At 40.3% G+C, this 21,024-nt stretch overlaps 1 protein-coding gene across 8 annotated transcripts in view; it reads left to right on the top strand.

The window, feature by feature from the left end:
* The first annotated feature begins 2,177 nt into the window (after positions 1-2,177).
* MAP4K3 (mitogen-activated protein kinase kinase kinase kinase 3) overlaps positions 2,178-21,024 on the top strand; it is an 84,008-nt gene continuing 65,161 nt past the window's right edge. For 5 of the 8 annotated variants that reach the window (XM_067463235.1, XM_067463229.1, XM_067463228.1 and 2 more), the window contains exon 1: positions 2,178-2,552. In XM_067463235.1, coding sequence (XP_067319336.1) covers positions 2,445-2,552 — 108 coding nt within the window. In that variant the 5' untranslated portion in view covers positions 2,178-2,444. The remainder of the gene's footprint in view (positions 2,553-21,024) is intronic. The other 3 variants (XM_067463242.1, XM_067463241.1, XM_067463233.1) reach the window with 1 other exon arrangement.

The following is a 21,024-nucleotide window of genomic DNA, read 5'->3' as shown; positions in this document are numbered from 1 at the left end:
CTTTGACTGCCACGGCTCAATGCTATGGAATCATGGGAGCTGTGGTTTGGTAAGACACCAGTGGCTTTTGGCAGAGAGAGCTAAAGAGCTTGCAAAACTACAACTCCCACAATTCCATAACATTGAGCCATGGCAGTAAAAGTGGTGTCAAACCACATTCTAGCATGTAGGATCGACCAAAAATGAATGGAATGCATGATGAAAGCTTTCAAAACTCAATTGGCTTCTTCATTAAAGGAATTAAAATCTTCAGGGAGGAAAGATCTGCCTACATTTTGTCAAGAAGTTTCTTTTGTTGTCAGTGTGTGCCTCCTGTAAATTATGTATGAGGACTGTATGCTGATTTCACAAATAGATAGCTAAAGAGATTGAAGTGTTCTTTCATTTGGTATTTAATATAAAACACTCAGGGCCCATCCACGTTGCAGAATTAATGCAGTTTGACACCACTTTAATTGAAGTGACTCAGTGCTATGGAATCATGGGACTTGTAGTTGCGTGAGGCACCAGCACTCTTTGACAAAGGCATTCCGAATGTACAGCTTCCAGGATTCCATAGTCTTAGCCTTAAGCGATCCCTTGTTCGAGTATACTGGCCCTCCAAGTGTTGTTCCTTGGCGGTGAATACGAAGGTGGCTGTAGAGACAAAAAGGGACACAAAAATTGGATTAAGGTACTAGGGCTATATAATAAATTGAAACAAGGAAAATAAGGAGAATATATAGGTAGGGAGAGTATGATGCAAGACATAATCAGAAAAGCACAGAGTTTAGAGAAAGGGCTGGTTGGAGTAATATACTTGTTGTCCAAGTATGATGGCCTTACAACTGCAGTGTCTTGGTAGTGGATACATAGGTGACTGTGGAGCCCTATTCTTGATCTGCATGTTCTTCCACAGTGATGACATTGGCTTCCAGATGGAAGGTGGTCCCAATCAGGGTTGGATTGATGCGCCTTCCTCTTGTCATGTTTCTTCTTTTCACCATCCAATCGGGCCTCTTCAAATTCCGCAACACTGCTGGTCACAGCTGACCTCCAGTTAGAACGTTTGTCGCCAGGACTTCCCAGTTCTCAGTGTCTTTGCCACAGTTTTTAAGGTTGGCTTTAAGCCCATGTTTAAGTCTCTTTTCCTGTCCACCAACATTCAGTTTCCGTCCTTGAGTTGAGAGTATAGTAACTGCTATAGGAGATGTTGATTAGGCATTCGGACAATGTGGAATTCAGTCCAGTGGAGTTGATGGTGGAGGATCATTGCTTCAGTGCAGGTGGTCTTTGCTTCTTCCAGCACACTGACATTTCTCCATAGCAAATTCCACAGCATTGAGCCATGGTAATTAAATCTGCACGGAAATAATAATAATAATAATAATAATAATAATCTTTCTTTTATCCTTCCCCATCTCTTCAAGGGAAGGATACTAGAGACAAAGTTGAAGTACTTTGGCCACATCATGAGGAGACAGCAAAGCCTAGAGAAGACAATTATACTGGGGAAAGTGGAAGGCAAAAAGAAGAGGGGCCGACCAAGGGCAAGATGGATGGATGGCATCCTTGAAGTGACTGGACTGACCTTGAAGGAGCTGGGGGTGGTGACGGCCGACAGGGAGCTCTGGCGTGGGCTGGTCCATGAGGTCACGAAGAGTCGGAGACGACTGAACGAATGAACAACAATCTGTGGAATGACCAGGATGGGACAAAGAACTCTTATCTGTTGGAGCTAGGTGTGACTGTTACAACTGACCACCTTGATTAGCATTTGATGGCCTGGGAGTTGTTTGGTGTGACTTGTTGGTGCCTGGGGCAATCTTTTGTTGAGAGGTGATTAGATATCCTTGATTGTTTCCTCTCTGTTGCTGAGGGGGGAAAAGGAAAGGAGGCTGAGGCTGCTAGAAATGGTGGGAGTTGAAGTCTGGAGGGCCCAAGTTGGCCCAAGCCTGGGCTAGAGTTTGAGTATCCCTCCCAGCCTGGTGTTTTGAATCTTTTACTTCCTGCTTGTCTTCAAACAAACCCAAAGACCTGTCAAAAAGGCCCCGCCCCCGTTCCATCCCATTGGTTCTTCGGGAAAGGCTCGCGCCCCGCCCCTTTTAAAGAGGCCCCGCCCACGGCGTAATCGTCCGAGCTGCGAAGGGCGCCGAGGCCCCGCCCGCTGGCGCGTGCTCCAGGCGGCAACCGCGCATGCGTAGGAGATGACTCCGGCCGCCATGTTGGCGACACAGCCAAGGGGGAGGCGTCCGCGTCTGAGGCGGCTGTGGTGGTGGTGATACCCGCCTGAGGTGTTGCGTCCCTCCTTCTCCTCCCCTTTTCCCCTTCTCCTCACCCTTCTTTCTCCTTCCTTCCCTTCCCCGCCCTCCCCTCACCCCTCTCCCTAGCTCGGCCGCGACGCAGCGGGGCGAGGGGGCCTCCGTTGCCGCCGCCGCTGCCGCCTCCTCCTGCGCCTGCGCACCATGAGTGTTGGCGGGGGGCGGGTGTGCGACCTGTCCCGCAGGAACCCCCAGGAGGACTTCGAGCTCATCCAGCGCATCGGCAGCGGCACCTACGGCGATGTCTACAAGGTGAGCGGCCCCCCCAAAGGCGCCTCCTCGTCGGCCTGGAAAGAATGGGGTTCTGTGCTGTTCCACATCTCTATCAATGACTGGAATAAGGGGCTTGCCTATCAAAACTGCAGGTGACACCATGTTCAGAGGGATATCTGGCTTGACAACAGCCCATTTGAAAGAGCTCTAGGAGTTTTAGTAGACCACAAGCTGAGCATGAGTCAACAGCTCATAAAGCCAATGCGATTCTGGGCTGTATCCTCAAACTGCGGCCCTCTAGCTATTTGGGCCTCCAACTCCCATAATTTATTTATTTGTTGAATGCTTTCATGGCTGGAATCATTGGGTTGCTGTAGGTTTTTCAGGGTGTATGGCCATGTTCCAGAACCATTCTCACTTGACGTTTCACCTGCATCTATGGCAGTCATCCTCAGAGGTTGTGAGGTCTGTTGGAAAAGTAGGAAAATGGGGTTTATAATAATATTTATTTATTTAATTGGGGTGCTTCTATTCCGCCCTTCTCAACCCCCTAGGGAGGACTCAGGGCGGCTTACAAAAAGGCACAATTCAATGCCTAACAATTCACAAAATACAGTACAATATTGTTGTTGTTCATTCGTTCAGTTGTCTCCGACTCTTCGTGACCTCATGGACCAGCCCACGCCAGAGCTCCCTGTCGGCCGTCACCACCCCCAGCTCCTTCAAGGTCAGTCCAGTCACTTCAATGATGCCATCCATCCATCTTGCCCTTGGTCGGCCCCTCTTCCTTTTGCCTTCAACTTTCCCCAGCATGATTGTCTTCTCTAGGCTTTGCTGTCTCCTCATGATGTGGCCAAAGTACTTCAACTTTGTCTCTAGTATCCTTCCCTCCAGTGAGCAGCCGGGCTTTATTTCCTGGAGGATGGACTGGTTGGATCTTCTCGCAGTCCAAGGCACTCTCAGAACTTTCCTCCAACACCACAGCTCAAAAGCATCGATCTTCCTTCGCTCAGCCTTCCCTAAGGTCCAGCTCTCACAGTACAATATACAATACATAAATTTACCATATAATATCAACAATTATAACTAAATAAAACAGTCAAACAATATACTAGCAGCAATGAAATCATCTTGTGGTCAATGTTCGCCAGTTCATAGTCCGTAATCCATCAAGCATCGTCATTATCCTTTCCTACTCTGGTCGTCATTGGTTGTCTCTGTCCATCTGCCAGCTTACCCGAAGGCCTGGTCCCACATCCAGGTTTTTAGCTTCCTTCTGAAAGCAAGGAGGGATGTTGATGACCTAATCTCCCCAGGGAGTGCATTCCACAGGCGAGGGGCCACCACCGAGAAGGCCCTGTCTCTCGTCCCCACCAGTCTCGCTTGTGATAAAGGTGGGGCCGAGAGCAGGGCCACCCCAGCAGATCTTAAACTCCGAGGTGGGACGTAGAAGGAGATATGTTCGGACAGGAAGGCTTTCATGGCTGGAATCATTGGGTTGCTGTAGGTTTTTCAGGGTGTATGGCCATGTTCCAGAACCATTCTCACCTGACATTTCACCTGCATCTATGGCAGTCATCCTCAGAGGTTGTGAGGTCTGTTGGAAACTAGGAAAATGGGGTTTATAATAATCTGTGGAATGTCCAGGGTGGGAGAAAGAATTACTGCCTGCTTGAGACAGATGTGAATGTTGCAATTGGCCACCTTCAATAGCATTGAATGGCCTTGCATCTTCAAAGCCTGGCTGCTTCCTGCCTGGAGGTTCCTTTTTTGGGAGGTGTTAGCTAGGTGTGAATGTTTCACTGACCACATAGAATCATCGTTTCCTCCCTAACCTCTGTGAGCTATATCTTCTCCTCACCTCTCTAACGCAGGGATGGGATAGAATCCTAGAATCATAGTTGGAAGAGACCTTCTCTCATGCCCAAACTTTGTGAGGTACATTTTCACCTCACATCTCTAGCACAGGACTGAAGACCAACAGGTCGCAGGTTCGAATCCTGGGAGAGGTGGATGAGCTCCTTCTATCAGCTCCCATCTCCTCATGTGGGGACATGAGAGAAGCCTCCTACAAGGATGATAAAAACATCAAAATCATCTAGGCGTCCTCTGGGCAACGTCCTTGCAGACGGCCAATTCTCTCACACCAAAAGCGACTTCTGACACAACAAAAAAAAAAAAACAAACCCCAAGTCGGACTACACAGAGAAGCCATTGAAATCCACAAGCACGTGGACAATTTCAACAGAAAGATAGAAACCATGAAAATGAACAAAATCTGGCTATCGGTATTTTAAAAACTCTAAAATCATAACAGTAAATACAGAACAATACTAAAACACAAGGGAATTCCAGACAAAAAAAAAAACAATCAGGGCCAGCTAATCACCTCTCAACAAAGGATTCCCCCAGTAAGAAGCCACACCTTATATATATAAACTTTATTTAATACCCCGCCACCATCTCCCCAATGGGGACTCAGGGCGGCTTACCTTGAAACTGCCAGACCAGTAAATGCTAATCAAGGTGGTCAATTGAAACATTCACACCTAGCTGTAACGGACAAGAATTCTTTCTTCCATCCTAGACATTCCACAGGTATATAAACCCAATTTTCCTAGTTTCCAAAAGATCTCACAACCTTTGAAGACGGCTGCCATAGATGCTTGCAAAACGCCAGGAGAGAATGCTTCTGGAACATGGCCATTCAGCCCAAAAAAACATACAATAACCCAACTCTAGGAATCTTAGTAGATCACAAGCTGAGCATGAGTCAGCAGCTCACAAAGCCCATTCGATTCTGGGTGGTATCCTCAAACTGCGGCCTTTTAGTTTAGCAAAAACACAAAAAACATACAGAGTAAACATAAGCATACAATTATTAGCAACTTATACATTAAAACCAATTTCAGCATTATTCATTCATGCAAGATAAGCTACCAGGGACCAGAATTTCGAAAAGGGCCTAGACTGATTGAAAGGGCTGGGCCGGGGCTAGTGCAGAGAAAAACATGGAGCTGGGGGAATGGGTAAAGTGCAAGGACTGGTCCCAACAATGGCCATACTGGAACTACTTATTTCCAGCGCCTATTAAAAACCTATGAGAAAAGAACTGGCCCAGGGGAAGTACCCCAAGGAAACAGAGGACCAGGATAGTGGGTGGAGTGCAAGGCCGAGGCTTAACTGACATCCTAGGGCCTGGGACTTGAGGCTAGTTGTTTTCAAAGGCCTGATGAAACTACGAAGTCTTCAAGTTTTTACAAAAAGAGGAGAGTGATGGGGCCTGTCTTATTTCCCTGGGTGGGCCTAGGGGGGGCACCACCGAGAAGGCCCTTCTCTCACTCCCACCACCGTCTCAAGCGAGAGAAGGGCCTCTCTGGCGGATCTTAGATTTCGCACTGGTTCATAGAGGAAGAATCAGTTGCGGAGATAGGTGGGGCCCAAACCATTTAGGGCTTTATAGGTCATAATCTGCACTTTGAATTTGGCTCGGCAACTTATCAGCAGCCAGTGAAGCTGTTTTAGTAAGAGCGTTGTGTACTCCCTATAGTTTGCTCCTGTTAGAGGCCTGACTGCCACCCGTTCTACCAGTTGAAATTTCTGGGCCGTCTTCAAGTGCAGCTCCACGTAGAGTGCATTGCAGTATAGTCCAGTCTGGCTGTAACCAAGGTGTGGACCACCCTGGCTAAGCCAGAATTCACAAGGTGTGTTAGAAGCTGGCACACAAATATACTTCACTTGTATACCGCTTTTCTCACTCCAGCGGGAACTCAAAGCGGTTTCTAACATAATTATGGCAAAATGTAATGCTGCACATACAGAAATCTAACATAACAATAATAAAATACAATTATCAATTAAATCATAAAGCACAACATCTTTTAACATTCAAACATGGAATTACAAACTTATCAATATAACATTTAAAATCACCCAATCCAATAATTGTAGTTCAGGCTGTTCCAAATATATCTATTGCACATCATCCCTGATCATTCCTTGTACTGCTTACTGCCCAAAGGCTTGGTCCCAGAGCCAAGTTTTTACTTTTTTTCTGAAGGCCAGGAGGGAGGGCACTGATTTAATTTCATTGGGGAGGGATTTCCATAGCCGAGGAGCCACCACTGAGAAGGACCCTGTCTCATCCTCACTAATCGTGCTTGTGAAGGAGGTGGAACTGAGAGCAGGGCTTCCGGAGACTATCTTAATCTCTGAGATGGTTCATAGAGGGAGACAGGTGAGCTAGGCTGGAACCGTTTAGGGCTTTATAGGCTAAAGCCAGCACTTTGAATTGTGCTTGGCAGCAGACTGGCAGTCAGTGGAGCTGTCGTAACAGGGCAGATTGTGCTCCCTGTACCCCACTCCAGTGAGTAATATGTCTGCTGTCCATTGGACAATTGAAGTTTCTGAACAGTCTTCAAAGGCAACTCAACGTAGAGCTCATTACAGTACTCTATACGGGATGTAACCAGAGCATGAACTACTGTAGCCAAGTCTGACTTCCCAAGGTTCGGGTGCAACTGGCGCACAAGCTTTAGTTGTGCAAAAACTCCCCTGGTTACTGCTGAAACCTGGGGTTCCAGGTCCATCAATGAATCCAGGATCACTCCAGAAGCCCTAGCCAGCTTGTTCAATAGTCAGGAATTCTGGGAGTTGGAGAGTTAAATACAGCTGGTGGGCTGTAGTTTGAAGATGTTTGCAATAGGGTCTAGATCCAGCATGGGTAAACTTGGGTCCTATGGGCTTTTAGGATTTATTTATTTATTTACTAGCCGTTCCCTGCCACGCATTGCTGTGGCCCAGTCTGGTGATTTGGAAAAGTAAAAGAGAGCTTTGGTTATGTTTTCTTGCCCTGGTGAAGCGAGTTGGACTGGCTGGCCTTAAGGCAGCATTTCTCATCCTGGGGGTTGGGGACACGAGGGGGTGTCAGCAGGGTTGTCAGAGACTACCAAAAAACACAATATTTTCTGTTGGTCATGGGGGTTCTGTGTGGAAAGTTTGGTCCAATTCTATCGTTGGTGGGATTCAGAATGCTCTTTGATTGTAGGTGAAATCTAAATCCCAGCAACTACAACTCCCAAATGTCAAGGTCTATTTCCCCCAAACCCCATCTTTGTTCATATTTTGGGCATATGGAGTATTCTTGCCAATTTTTGTCTAGATCCTTCATTGTTTGAGTCCACAGTGCTCTCTGGGTGTAGGTAAACTACAACTCCAAAACTCAAGGTCAGTGCCCACCAAACCATTCCAGTATTTTCTGTTGGTCATGGGAGTTCTGTGTTCAAAGTTTAGTTCAATTCCATCATTGATGGAGTTCAGAATGCTCTTTGATTATAGGTGAACTATAAATCCCAGCAACTACAACTCCCAAATAACAAAAGCAGGTTTTTATGAGTTATGGTCACCCCTTGGGTTAGTAGGTGTCTTGGGTCCAAATTTGGCAGCAATTTGTCCAGTGGTTTTTGAGTTATGCTAATTCCACAAACAAACATTACATTTTTATTTATATAGATTCTATTTCTACCCCGCTCTATCTCGCCCCAGAGGGGACTCAGAGTGGCTTCCAGTTTGGCAATAATTCAGTGCCACATTAAAACATAAATGCATACTAATGCACAACACATTAAATGCTAAAATAAGAGAATTAAACATATAAATACAATTAAATACTGTAACTTAAAAATGTAGTGCCTAAAACCGCAATCATAGTCCAAGCGGATTTGTGTATATTGCACTGTGGTTGTACTACACCCTAAACACTTGGTTCCACAGCCAGGTTTTAACTTGCTTTCTGAAAACCAAGAGGGAGGGAGCTGACCTAATATTGCTGGGGAGTGGTGACCACTGAGAAGGCCCCGTCCCTCGTCCCTACCAGTTGCACCCGTGAAGGGGATGGGACCGAGAGCAGGGCCTCCCTGGGACATCTTAACATCCAGCCTGGTTCATAGAGGGAGGGAGGTTTAGACAGGTAAGCTGGGCCTTATTGACTAAAGTCAGCACTTTGCATTGTGCTCGGTAGCAGACTTCATTCTGTCATACAGGAATACACAGTCAAAGCACTCCTGACAGATGACCATCCAGCCTCTGTTTGAAAACATGCAAAAGAGAAGACTCCACCACACTCCCAGGCAGCATATTGTAGTACCAAACACCTCTTGCCTTCAATAGGTTCTTCCTAACCTTTAAGTAGAATCTCTTTTCCTGCCATTTAAATGCAGTGATCCATGTTGTATTGTCTGAAACAGCAGAAAACAAACCTGCCCACTCCTCAGTGTTGCAAATATTAAAGCATGCCTATCATGTTCTCTCACAGCCTTTTTTTCTCCAATCTTAAATCTACGCAGCTCCCTAAGCCATGAACATGGGTGTTTTCCATGGCTAAGATGCACCAAGGTTGATGCTTTAAAAGAAAGACCTAGGGTGCATTCACATTGTAGAATTCATATAGTTCGACACCACTTTAACTGATATGATCCAGTGCTATGGAAACCTGTAGCTGTAATTTTACAAGATCTTTACCCTTCTCTGCTAAAGAATGCTGGTGCATCATCAAACTACAGCTCCCAGGATCCTGCTGCATTGGACCATTGAAGTCAAAGCGATGCCAAACTGCATTAATTATACAGTGTAAAAAACCTTCAGTCTTCCAGGTGCTACAAGAATCTTTGTTGCTCTTTAGACAACTTAGCTCCACTGTCACAATGTATGTGCCTTGAAGTCACCTGTCCAGTTAAGGTGATCCCATAAATTTTCTAATTTTCAAAGGCAAGGCGTGTTTAGAGGTGGTTTTGCCAGTTCTTACCTTTGAAATATAACCTATAGTTCCTGGAACAGTCAGCCCTCTTTATCCACAGATTCTGCACCCAAGGATTTAACAATTTTTAGCTTGAAAATATTATAATAAATATATCCAAAAGGCAAACCTAGATTTTTGCCATTTTATATAAGGGATACTAGTTTACTACACCATTGAATATTATGGGACTTGAACATTCATGGGTTTGGGTATTTGTAGAGTTGGAGTTAAACCCTAGTGAATACTAAGGGCCCAGTGTATTTGTTGGCTGTCTCCCATTCAGGTACTAACCAGAACTTGGCCCTGCTTAGCATCCAAGATCAACAGAATTTGGCTATTTGTATACTATTTAAACAAAACTTCTTCACTCTCCAGTCTTGACCCACACCCTCTTCTTCCAAAATAATTGTTGCCACATCCCTTGCCAGAACAGTAGTGATTTGCACATTCCCTAGACTTGGTTCCTTCTAACGTAGGTTTTTCCCCCCCTTTGGGGTGTGTGTGTGGGGGGGAGGGGGGGAGATGCTTGTGAGTACATATCAGATTCTTCTGATTTGCCATGCCATCAGGAATCTATTGCCCGTAAAACAAGCCAATCTTTCTTCTGCTACTAACCTAATATTCTAACCATACTGTACTAGCCAACTCTCTTCTTTGTCATGAATACGAGGAAAGGAGTGGTAGGTGATTATTTCTAGCTAAACCATTTTTCTATTCTGTTTCCACTAGGTTGAGCTTTAGTCAGAACTTGTCAGCTGGGTTATCCATTCCCAGAGGGGATGTTCAGTCTAGATTCAGTCACTCCAGCCAAATTTATCAGTACACCCCTGTATCTCGGACACGCACCCAAAGTAACTCATTTCTCAGATCTTTTCAAACAGAATGTAACTTGTGATCATGTTGGTTTTCTCCCTGCCACTGCTTTCAACACTTCCCTTCCCCCATCAGGTGCCATGATCCATGCTTATAGTTTTGGAAAAATGCCAGTTCCTGAGATTGGTCATCTACTTTCAGGAATGAAATCCAGGCTGTTGTGTCTTGAGTATGGGAGGTCATTGACTTTTGATGCTTGGGCTATTAGTATTGGATTCCTGCCAAGTATGCATTGCAAAGAATGTTTGTCTGTATGTGTCCAAGTTGCCTGTTGACTTACAGTGACTCCCATCAATTTCACAGGCTTTTGTTAGGCATAGAATATTCAGAGGTAGTTTTGCAAGCTCCTTTGTCTAATATACAAACCTTTCTCTAATCAGAAAGTGCTCTCTAGCTTTTTTGACAAACCAGAATATAGCTCCTGGTAGGATTGTGCATTGAAACATGAAAGGAGATTAGAAATATATATGCAACTAGCAGTGAATAGGTGTGATTTGGTTTTGTTGCTTCTGTTTTAGTGTGAACCCAAGTGGGAACGCACAGTGCTTCCTCTGCCATTCATCAACACTTCATTTGACAGAGTCCTTAGGGCTTATTCACAGCAGTGTTATAACATGTATTTCACCGTAAATTGAATGCATACTTTACCCTAGACTGCAAGGTTTATTGAAAATTACTGGATTTATGTCACACTTTTTAAAAGCTTATGGCATGTATTTTCATTACCTTGACCATCTAAACACATGCGGTCCCCAAGTTACGAACAAGATAGGGTCTATGTTTTTTCTTAAGTTGAAAATGTGTGTGAGTGTGTGTATACATACATACATACATACATATATATATATATATATATATACACACACACACACATACATACATACACACACACACATATATAAGCTTTGTATAGCATATGGAAGGGTAACACCCTGTGGTGTTTGTTTTGCTGTCTGTGCCTCTGTTCAGAAGATTTCACCTCACCTTCTGTCCTTGTGACAATTGGAATTTGAAAAACTTGGCTTGTTGTGGAAACAGATTGGTGATCAAACTTCAGTGGAGGCCCCTTTCCCCCATGATAACTCTTCCAGGAGTGAATTTCCCTTCCTAGGGGTAGATTTCTCTCACTTCCTGTTGTTTCACCTTTGTTCTTAAGTATGAATCATTTGTAAGTCAGATGTTTGTAACTTGGGGACTGTCTGTAATAGGAGGGGAAAGCAAGTTGGTGTAATATGAAGAACCTGTACAATTAAAAACACTCTTGAGTCATAGAATGTAATATTCTGTACAAGATCTGAGGGTTTGTGTAGACCTTGTTGAAACTTTGCTTGGAATGTGCCAATAGATGTCCACAAGATCTTTTTTTTTTAAAGCCCAAGTCCCCATACTGTCATCCTTTCATAGGGAACTGAAAACCTGGATATTACAGCAAGCTTTCAAAAATGACTAGTCCCTAGGTTGCTAGATAGTACTTGGTTCTGTACTTCATACACTTCCCAGGCCCTATGATACGTTGCTTGCACTATCCCTGGCTCAGCCCTTTTATAGCTGATTACGTCTATTTTAGTACTCCTGGCCATTGGTATTGTTGTACCTCACCTGATAGTGTCCCAATGAAATTGGTTTTATATTTTTATTTTTAGTGTGTTTTATCAGGTTTTTGTATTTTATTATTATTATTGCTATTTTGTTAATTAAGTTGTAGTTGGTTGTTCTATATTGTTTGATGTGCCTTGTCTTGTTCTAAATTATTTGTATGGTTTTCCTTTTGGCATTAAATAACAACAACAACAACTTTATTTTTGTACCGCGCCACCATCTCCCTGAAGGGACTCAAGGCAGCTTACAAGGGGACAGGCTCAATAAATACAGGTTAAAATAAAACACACAATAAAATAAGACAAAATAAAATCAACCGCAACATCAGAGAAACATTACAATCACAGGATTGTTGTAGGTTTTTTCGGGCCATATGGCCATGTTCTAGAGGCATTCTCTCCTGACGTTTCACCTGCATCTATGGCAAGCATCCTCAGAAATAGTGAGGATGCTTACCATAGATGCAGGCGAAAAGTCAGGAGAGAATGCCTCTAGAACATGGCCATATAGCTCGAAAAAACCTACAACAACCCAGTGATTCCAGCCATGAAAGCCTTCGACAATACATTACAATCGCATCTACTCTAAATATTAGCAAAACAGGCTTAATAACTGCTGTTGATGTTGTATTTGTTGTTACTATTATTTTGTTAATTTATATCCAGTCCATTCCACAGAACCTGAACCCAAATAATTTTAAAAAATTAAACAGATACAGTTCCAGTGAACTAGAAGTTAGCTCCCCTGAATGTTGTGTGATTTATTGGTGTTCCAGTTTGTTTAGCAGCCTTCTCCTGTCTGGTTTTGTCTGAAAATATTGGAATATAATTCTCATCATCTTTACCCAGTATTACCATTGAAGGTTGTGGGAGTTTTGCTGGATGTCACAAGATTTGCCTATGGGATTGTGTTTGCCTTAAAATAATACTTTGCTTCCTTTTAGGACATTTAGAGTAGATGGTACTTAAAATGCTATGCATAAGCAAGAGTGTGTGTATATGTGTGTGTATGAATTATTTTGCTGGACTATAACCTGATACTATGCATTTCCAGATTCCATTTCATTTATGTTTTCCTTTAGTGGTCTATGAATCTTAGTTTGTTGCCTTTCAACAAGGTGGTGTAATATATTAGAGTTACTGTAACTTGCTAGGGTAATTTTGAGAATGAACAGAGAAAGTACTGTAAAACATTTGGGGCGATGTAAAAGATAACAAATAGAGAAAACTGGTAATTTAATTTTTTAATAGAGACACAATTAGAAAAGTTGCTTGAATACAGCAGAAGTTTTTCTACTGTTACTAATTTTAAACTATTATTATTGTTTATTTATGTCCCACTTTTTCTCTCCATAAAGAGACTCAAATTAGGAGAAATGTCTATGGAAAAGATCTTAAAATTTAACTGGTTATAAATTAAGGTATAGGTATTTATTTATGTGTGTATGTACACACATGTTAAGTTTTTTTAGGGTCTGGAAAAAACAGTCACTTGGTTACTTTCCAAAGTTGAGTTGTACAATGGTATTTAATTGACGTCAGTATTTGATTAATCCTTTTTGAATAAGCACTTATTCTATTAAAGTGAAAATAATGCTGTTGCACAAAATTTTATGCATCCTCTCTGAGAAGAGATGCAGAGTAAGTGCTGAAAAGCTCAGTTAAAATACCTTAATGTGTTTTACCAACAAAGTTGGTATGTAGATTATACATGGAAAGAAAGTGAATGCTCAGGTCAATAATATTTAAACTTGACCTTTGGTTTCCTTATGTGTGCTACAAGGATCTCAAACTTGTACAATTTGGATTAAAGAGTTACTTATAATTTTTCCGTAATCAAAACAATCTGTGGTTAATGTAGCACAGTACCAGCTATTAGAAGAGCTTAACAAATACAGTTTCCAGAAGCAAGTAGAGATTTTTTTTCTTGTACTTGTTGGAAATTACTTCTAGCATATCCCACAAGGAGAGTTACAGGTTTTCAATTTTTCAGTGCAGTATTCCTTTTAAAAACAGTACAGGTTAATATTGAATTCCAAATTATTCCAAAATCCGAAATTGTCCACATGGGTGGATGAGATAATGACACCTTTGTATCATGCACAGCATTCTTAAAATATAGTGTATAAAATTACCTATTTGTATAAGGTGTACATGAAACATCAATGCATTTTGTGTTTAGGCTTGGATTTCATCTCCAAGCTATTTCATGATGTATTGTATATTTAATTACAGATATTCCCAAATAAAAATGTCCAAAATTAACAACACTACTGGTGCCAAGCATTTTGAATATGGGATACTAAACCTGTACCAGTCTCAGTTTTGTGCTCAGTGGTCTTGGGCTGTTACACGGGTGCCCAGAATGCTATCTCTCTTCTTAACTATACAGTTGGCTAGAAAGCAAGTTGAAATGTTAACATGCTTGCAGATATTTCTTTCTCATATTCATTATTCTCATGTTGACAATATTTTGTGTGATGTGACCATTAGTTTGAGGTTTTACTTATTCAAAGATAGAGGAAATAATTAATATCGTACAATCTAATCTAGAGGACCTAGAACGGCTTGTCACCTTTGTCAAAAGTTGTTTCCATCAGTAGATAATGATCATATGACAAGCTCATATATCTGGAGAACCTTGAAAATGTATTACACTCTGTTGATAGGAGAAGTAATTCCATACCAGAACCAGGAGGTGAAATTAAAAGATGTGTGTTTTTGTTCAAAAAACATAAAAACCTCAAGTTTAAACATATGTGAATGTGTATCCTGCCCACAAGAATCAGCTGGAATCCTTATTTTTAATATCTTTTAAACGTTGTTTTGTGCTCCATTATTTACATCTGGCTTAGCCAGTCTGTTGTTGTGCTTTCAAGGTTGTTTCTGACTTAACACTGACTCTAAGGTGAACCTATCATAGAGTTTTCTTGTCAAGATTTGTTCAAGGAGGAATTGCTTTTGTCTTCCTTTTGAGGCTGAGTGTGAAACTTGCAGAAGATTACCCAGTGGATGTCCATGACTCAATCAGGATTCAATCCCTACACCCCAGAGTCATATTCCATGTTCAAGCCACTAAATCACCAATAGTCAATAGTGAAAAGGCGATGTTGCAGGTTCTGTGTCCTTGTTGTAAAAGGCCAAGCAATAAAACACACAATATTGACAAACCATAGATATTTACTAGGCTTGGTTGATTTAAAAATGGTTCAAAAACTGTTTTGGATGTAGTGGTTCAATTCTAAAGTCAATTCTGATTTTCACAGAAAAAAAAAATTCAAAACTTTTCGAAACTTCTGTGACTTCTGAATCCTTTTGTTAATGGTTTGAAAGTGTTATTTCCTGTTTCATTGGGTGGTTTTTACTTTGAAAGTAGTTGTTTTACTCCAGAAGCAGGGAAAAGCAAGCGGAGAAAATTCCTTCCTTCTCTGGTTTAAAACTGGCTTTCTGACTTGAGCTGAGGCCAGGAAATTCCTTCCTTCTCTGGTTTAAAACTGGCTCCTCTGGCTTGAGCCGATGCCAGGAAATTCCCCCCTTCTCTGGCTTAAAACTGGCTTCTCTGGCTTGAGCTGAGGCCAGGGACCAGAAGCAGGGAAAAGCTGAATCATTTCCGACACACTCCCTGAATCATAACAAAAATGGCGGGGAAAGCTTAGGAAGGGCAAAGGTACTTCCAGTTTTTAAAAAAGCGTCGATATTGCTTCAAAAAGGTAATTTTAATGAAATTATTACGAGCAATGGGTTATCTGAAGCGGCTCTATCCATGCCTAATATTTACGTTTGTGAGGCCGCCCTGAGTTCCCTTTTGGGTGAGAAGGGTGTTGTACAAGTGTGGCAAACAAACAAACAAACAAACAGATTAATTAATTAATTACTTTACCAGGATATTTTCTTTTCTTCAGTTTGATTTGTGGCAGCCATTTTGCAATATTAATCTTTATGGTGACATCAGAGTTCCATTGTAGAAGGGCAAAGATAAAGCTATCCCACATTCTTGGTTGCTTTCTAAGGGAAGTTTTCATTCTTTCTCTCATGGCCTGTGGTGGTTGTTGAATGAATCACAAAGTCCTACAAAGGTGAGGGTGGCATACTTCATTTTTAAAAGGAGCATTACTATCTTGTTAAACCATTCTGAAGGAATTAGTAACTTGGCAACCTCCCAATAATGTTGGACTATATTTTCCATTAATTATAGAAGCTTTGGCAATTCCTGACTTGGTCTAATAAGATTTGAAGTTTGACTACATCTGGGCAATTGCAGGTTGCCCAGTTTTGGTTTGCTAGTTTTGTGAGAGATTTATTATTTGTTGTATATCCCACCTTTCTCATGAGTTTTGAATTTACATTCTATTACTGCTTTATGTTTATTTTGTACCCTGTGTTTCATGTATGTTTTGTTATGATGTATTTTTATCTATGTATTTTATTATATGTATTGTATGTTCATATGTTTTGACTTTGTTTTATAATCATGTTTTATAATAACTGTTTTTAATCTACTGTTTACTTATTGTTTTATATTGTTATATTTGTTGCGACATCAAATTGTTGCCAGTGTAAGCCACTCTGAGTCTCCACCCCCTCCCCCGTGGGGGGGGGGGGTTGAGAAGGGCAGGGTAGAAATGTTGTAAATAAATAAATAAATTTGTTGTACCTCACCTTGAGCCATTAGGAGAGGTGGGTAACAAATAACATTTATTATTATTATTATTATTATTATTATTTCTTCCAATGTACAAATATAATCATTTTTAGTACAAAGGTTAAAAAACAAACAAGCAAATAGCTGCTGGGCCTGAAATTTTCTTTGTTAGCTTAATTAAAGATCATAGCATTATGTGCACCTAGTTGGTGAATGGGCCTAAGCAATTTTCAAGATAACATAGTATAGATATTGTTGAATTCAGTTTGCTAGCGATATAAATTTGTGACTATCTAATTATTGGCTGCTCTCTTAGGATTTGAGCTATGATAATTTGGTATAAAACCTGGCAAAGAGAACCTTCCAACTGTGAACTGAATGTTCTCTAGAAAAGAGTCAAACATTTAACAGATGTAAGGATTGAATGCAAATAGCACAATTTCGGCTGCCATCCAGTATGCAGTTACTAAGGACTACTGAAATCTCTGGAATTTACTTCTAAGTAGACATGTAAATGATTGTGCTGCTGCTTTTTGTTTCTAAAATTCCATAGAAGCTATGTAGCCAGGGACTGCTGAAACTAACCTGCTTTGGTCTATTAAGTATTTAATCCTCATTTATTACATTTATTTTGAAACTTTCGTTGGAACTAACAAGATCACCATTGTACAGAAAAGGCACAATACAGATTTTAAAAGATATGTATGGAAAAGCTATTTAGATAGCTGATTTTGGAACTTTCTTTGGATTCTGGAAGTTGAAAGTATCTATTAAAAAATAGGCCTGATTCTTGTTACTAATAATATCACTGACAGTTGGTGTTTTGCCACGTCAGTAACATTTTTTAAAATGGAATTATGAATTAGACCCAGTCACTGCTTGTGTTATGCTCCAGTTTTATACTAATTTAGCATGCAGTGAAATTCTTGCAAGGTTTCATATTCCATGCTAGCACTCAAGAAAAATGCCACTCAAGTCCTAAGGGTAGGAAGTGTAACCCCTTCGTTCATTTTATATCAAAAGTTTGCAATTTGCCAAATGGTACACTGGAATTACTACTGATATAATATACAGTAAACCCTAAGAATCAAACATTAGAGTCAGGACAGAATTCCAAGATTTCTGTTTTGATGGATGGAAGCAAGCAACCTAGTTTTTATGCAGGCCTTTCCTTCCATAGAAGTACATCATGACAGAGGAATGCATTTGAGGAAATGATCATACATAAAATATGTTTCGTACTTCAAATATAATTGTGAGCCAGTGTTATTCTGTTTGAAAAGTATTTTACAAATGGTTTAAAAGTAGAGAAAATAAAGCAAATAACAACTGGATTACTTTGTGTGTGTGTGTGTCTGCACTCCTGCATGTCACCTGCCAATTTAAAGCAACCCTGTGATTTTCCTAGGGTTTTCTTAGGATTAAGAAAAGATAATTCATTCTTTCGCACACTCCAGTTTAATAAGTTGGTTTTAATTCAGTGAGAAACTAGAGCAGTCATGCAGAATTTATTACTTAGTAACATAGATTTGCCAGCTGATGAAAACACGGCATGTGTTCTCTCTCTTGCTCTCTCCCTCCCCCTGCCTTAACTACTGTAGTGATTTTAGGAATTCAAATGTAGCTTCTAGTCCACTGCGTCAGAACTAAAAATGGGAAATTTCCCATAGAAACAGAAATCTTTCATTTTTTTTTTAAAAAATGTAATGCTTTTAAAGACTTTTTTTTATAAACGTACAGTCGTTTTAAGAATGTAAACAACATTAGTCTAAATATAGTTATATTCGCAACTAGAGCAGATTCTTGAATAAATTGCCAAATTATAAGTCAAGCCTTATTTAAATCCCATTTATTCTTGGGGTTTACTTAAATTGTGATTAGTTATTGAATTTTGAGCTTTGTGTAGGATTGCTAATAAAATGTTCCAGGTTTTAATATATTAAATTTTCAAACATTGAGATAACAATACTTATTTGTCAGTCAAATTAACTTTTAAATTTCTTTTTTATGGCAAATAGAGCTGAAAGATGCCACAACCTAACAATTGCAGTATCTCCTGGGAGTTTTTTTTTCCCCAGTTGATGAGATGCTGTCAAAATCTGAAGTTGCAAGCAGAAGGACCTATCAACATTGTAGTAAAACATTTTATATACTGTATTCTGAATGTAGCTTCCTCTGTGGTGTCCAAGAGATACACTAATTTTCTGACAAATATCTAAGAAGAAAGAAGCAATCCCCAAACTCAAAGGATACATTTTTTGCTATATGAAACTTTGTCAAAGCAATCTAATCTTGAAGTAGATCAGTCTCATGTCTACTTTTGTTATGGGCAGTTGGACTGAGGGCAGTCTTCCTTGCCTGTTCACATGTCAGTTCGTTTCTTGTTGTGGTGCTTATTATTTCCAACACTTCAGAATCTCTTTCATGTGCTACAGGAGATGCAACATTTGAAACCACTTAGTGAAAAGTTGCAGAGATTGTAGTGTGCAAAGGCCTTGCCATTATGTAACAAGAAATATATTTTTGGCAGAATTGCAAAGGGTGTTCCATGACCATGTGCCTACTATATTCTGTGTCCTGCAGCATTTGAAAGTTACTGTCTAATATCAAGTCTGAAATGTATTCAGATATTATTTTGCAATAGTAAAGGTCATTTACAATATCTGAAAGCTTTTCCTTAAACATTTTATTCATCATTCTCTAAAATAAAATACTTCAAAATCCAACATTTTCCAAATGCAGTGGGGAGTCCTTGGAAATCAACAGGTCATTTTTTGTTTTCCTCTTTAATTTTTCTGTTTTGCACCTGTAGCTTTTTATATCCATCTTCCACCGAGACAGTTGGGTTCCAGGGTATGAAAGCCTGGTAATACACTGATAGCAGCAAATGAGATTGCAAGTGGCTTCAATTGTAGAACTATGGCACCATTATCTAATTACGTGATTTGGTATTTGGATCTGATGGAGCTGGTTGGTTTTTCTGCAGCTCCTGCCTGTGATGAGAACTTTGTATTGGCTAGCAGGGGTGTTGTTGTTTGTCGGTATCGTCAGTGTCCTTTATGTTAAGAAGAACGGCAGTTGAAATCATTAAAATAGTAATTTTCTATATGTTTCCAGTACCGTATTACATTTATTGTTGTTCACATAGTGATGAGAATCTGGTTAATAAAACTTACGTATCACTCAAAATTACATTACTAGAAAAATTGTTTCCCTTTTTAGTCTGTATTTAATTTTAAAAAAATAAAAAAAATAGTCATGAGCTGGTAGAAAAGGCAGTAAGTTTTGGACTCTGTGAAATTATAGTTATGGCATGTAGCTTAGCTCTGAGTGTGTTTTTTGGAACTGTATAATTTTAAATTTCCAAATAGAGAAATTGTTCTTATTTTGATTTTAAATCTTGGCTTGAATCTATTTGCTGGTACGATCTACAGTTCTCTCTGTTTGTGAGATGTACATCACTGTTGATAATACCATTCAGCAATTAATTCAGAGGGTCTGCTTTAGTTAGAAATCTTCGAAATCTTTTTTATTTGGTAGCTCACTTTATGTAAGTCTCATGCATTTTGTTTCAATTAGATTGTGATCTTGTAGACCTAACCTTTAACCAAATTATGATTGAAAGTACAAACCTCTGCCCAGGCTGCATATTGTGGCATACAGGTGCAAGATGCCCTTCAAAAAGTCAAATGAAAACTTCCCTGACTCATGGCTCGCTTTTTATAATCTAATGCCACTTAATAGTAATTTATTAACTACAGGTTTGTAAGAACTTTTAGAACCTCCCCAAATTCAAGCTGTTTACTCAGCAATAATACTTACTAAATTCAAGGTAATTTATTCCCCAGTGGATTTGTTTAAGATTTCAGACTTGATTATGCTAACACCTTAATAATAGCTGACACTGAATACTGGCTTATTTTAATTAACTCATCAGCATGGTGTAATGGTTTGAGCATTGGATTATGATGATGGAGGCCAGGCTTGATCCCTGCTGATCCCTTCTGGGTGATCTTGGGCATGTCACACATTCTCAACCTCATAGGAAGGCAAAGACAACCTCCTTACTGAACAAATCCTGCCAAGAAAAAACCTCATTAGAGGTACACTTTAGGATTAGCATAAGTTGGCTAGAGCTTGAAGGCACACAACAACAACAACAACAACAATGACAACAAGAAGACACCTAGACCAGTGGATTATATCCAATGATTAAATGGCACCTAATTGAAGTGCTTCATTTGGAAGTTTAGGAACTTCTGTTGACCCTGAGCCTTAGACCCATCTACTAAAAGCCAAAAGGTTTTATGTTAAAGTAAGACTCCAGTAAGATACAACCCAATTTTACTACAAACAAAAATAGTTTTTTATCATGCAAATAGTACCACTCCTATGTGATATACTTGTGACACATTATAGTTAATATTTCTCCCAGAGTTCTGGGTGACATGTGACATTTCTTTATCATCAGAAAAATATGTACTCAGTAGCTTTCCCTTCATATATTAATAGGACGGTAGATTACCTGGCAACTCTTTTGTTCAATTTTTAATTTCTGTTTCTCTGCCCACCAGGAGACTACAGGAAGCTCAGCTTAAATTT

This window comes from Anolis sagrei, chromosome 1, assembly GCF_037176765.1.
Source record: "Anolis sagrei isolate rAnoSag1 chromosome 1, rAnoSag1.mat, whole genome shotgun sequence".
NCBI lineage: Eukaryota > Metazoa > Chordata > Lepidosauria > Squamata > Dactyloidae > Anolis > Anolis sagrei.
Note: the sequence above shows the minus strand (reverse complement) of the source record. Positions and strands in the feature narration are given on the sequence as shown.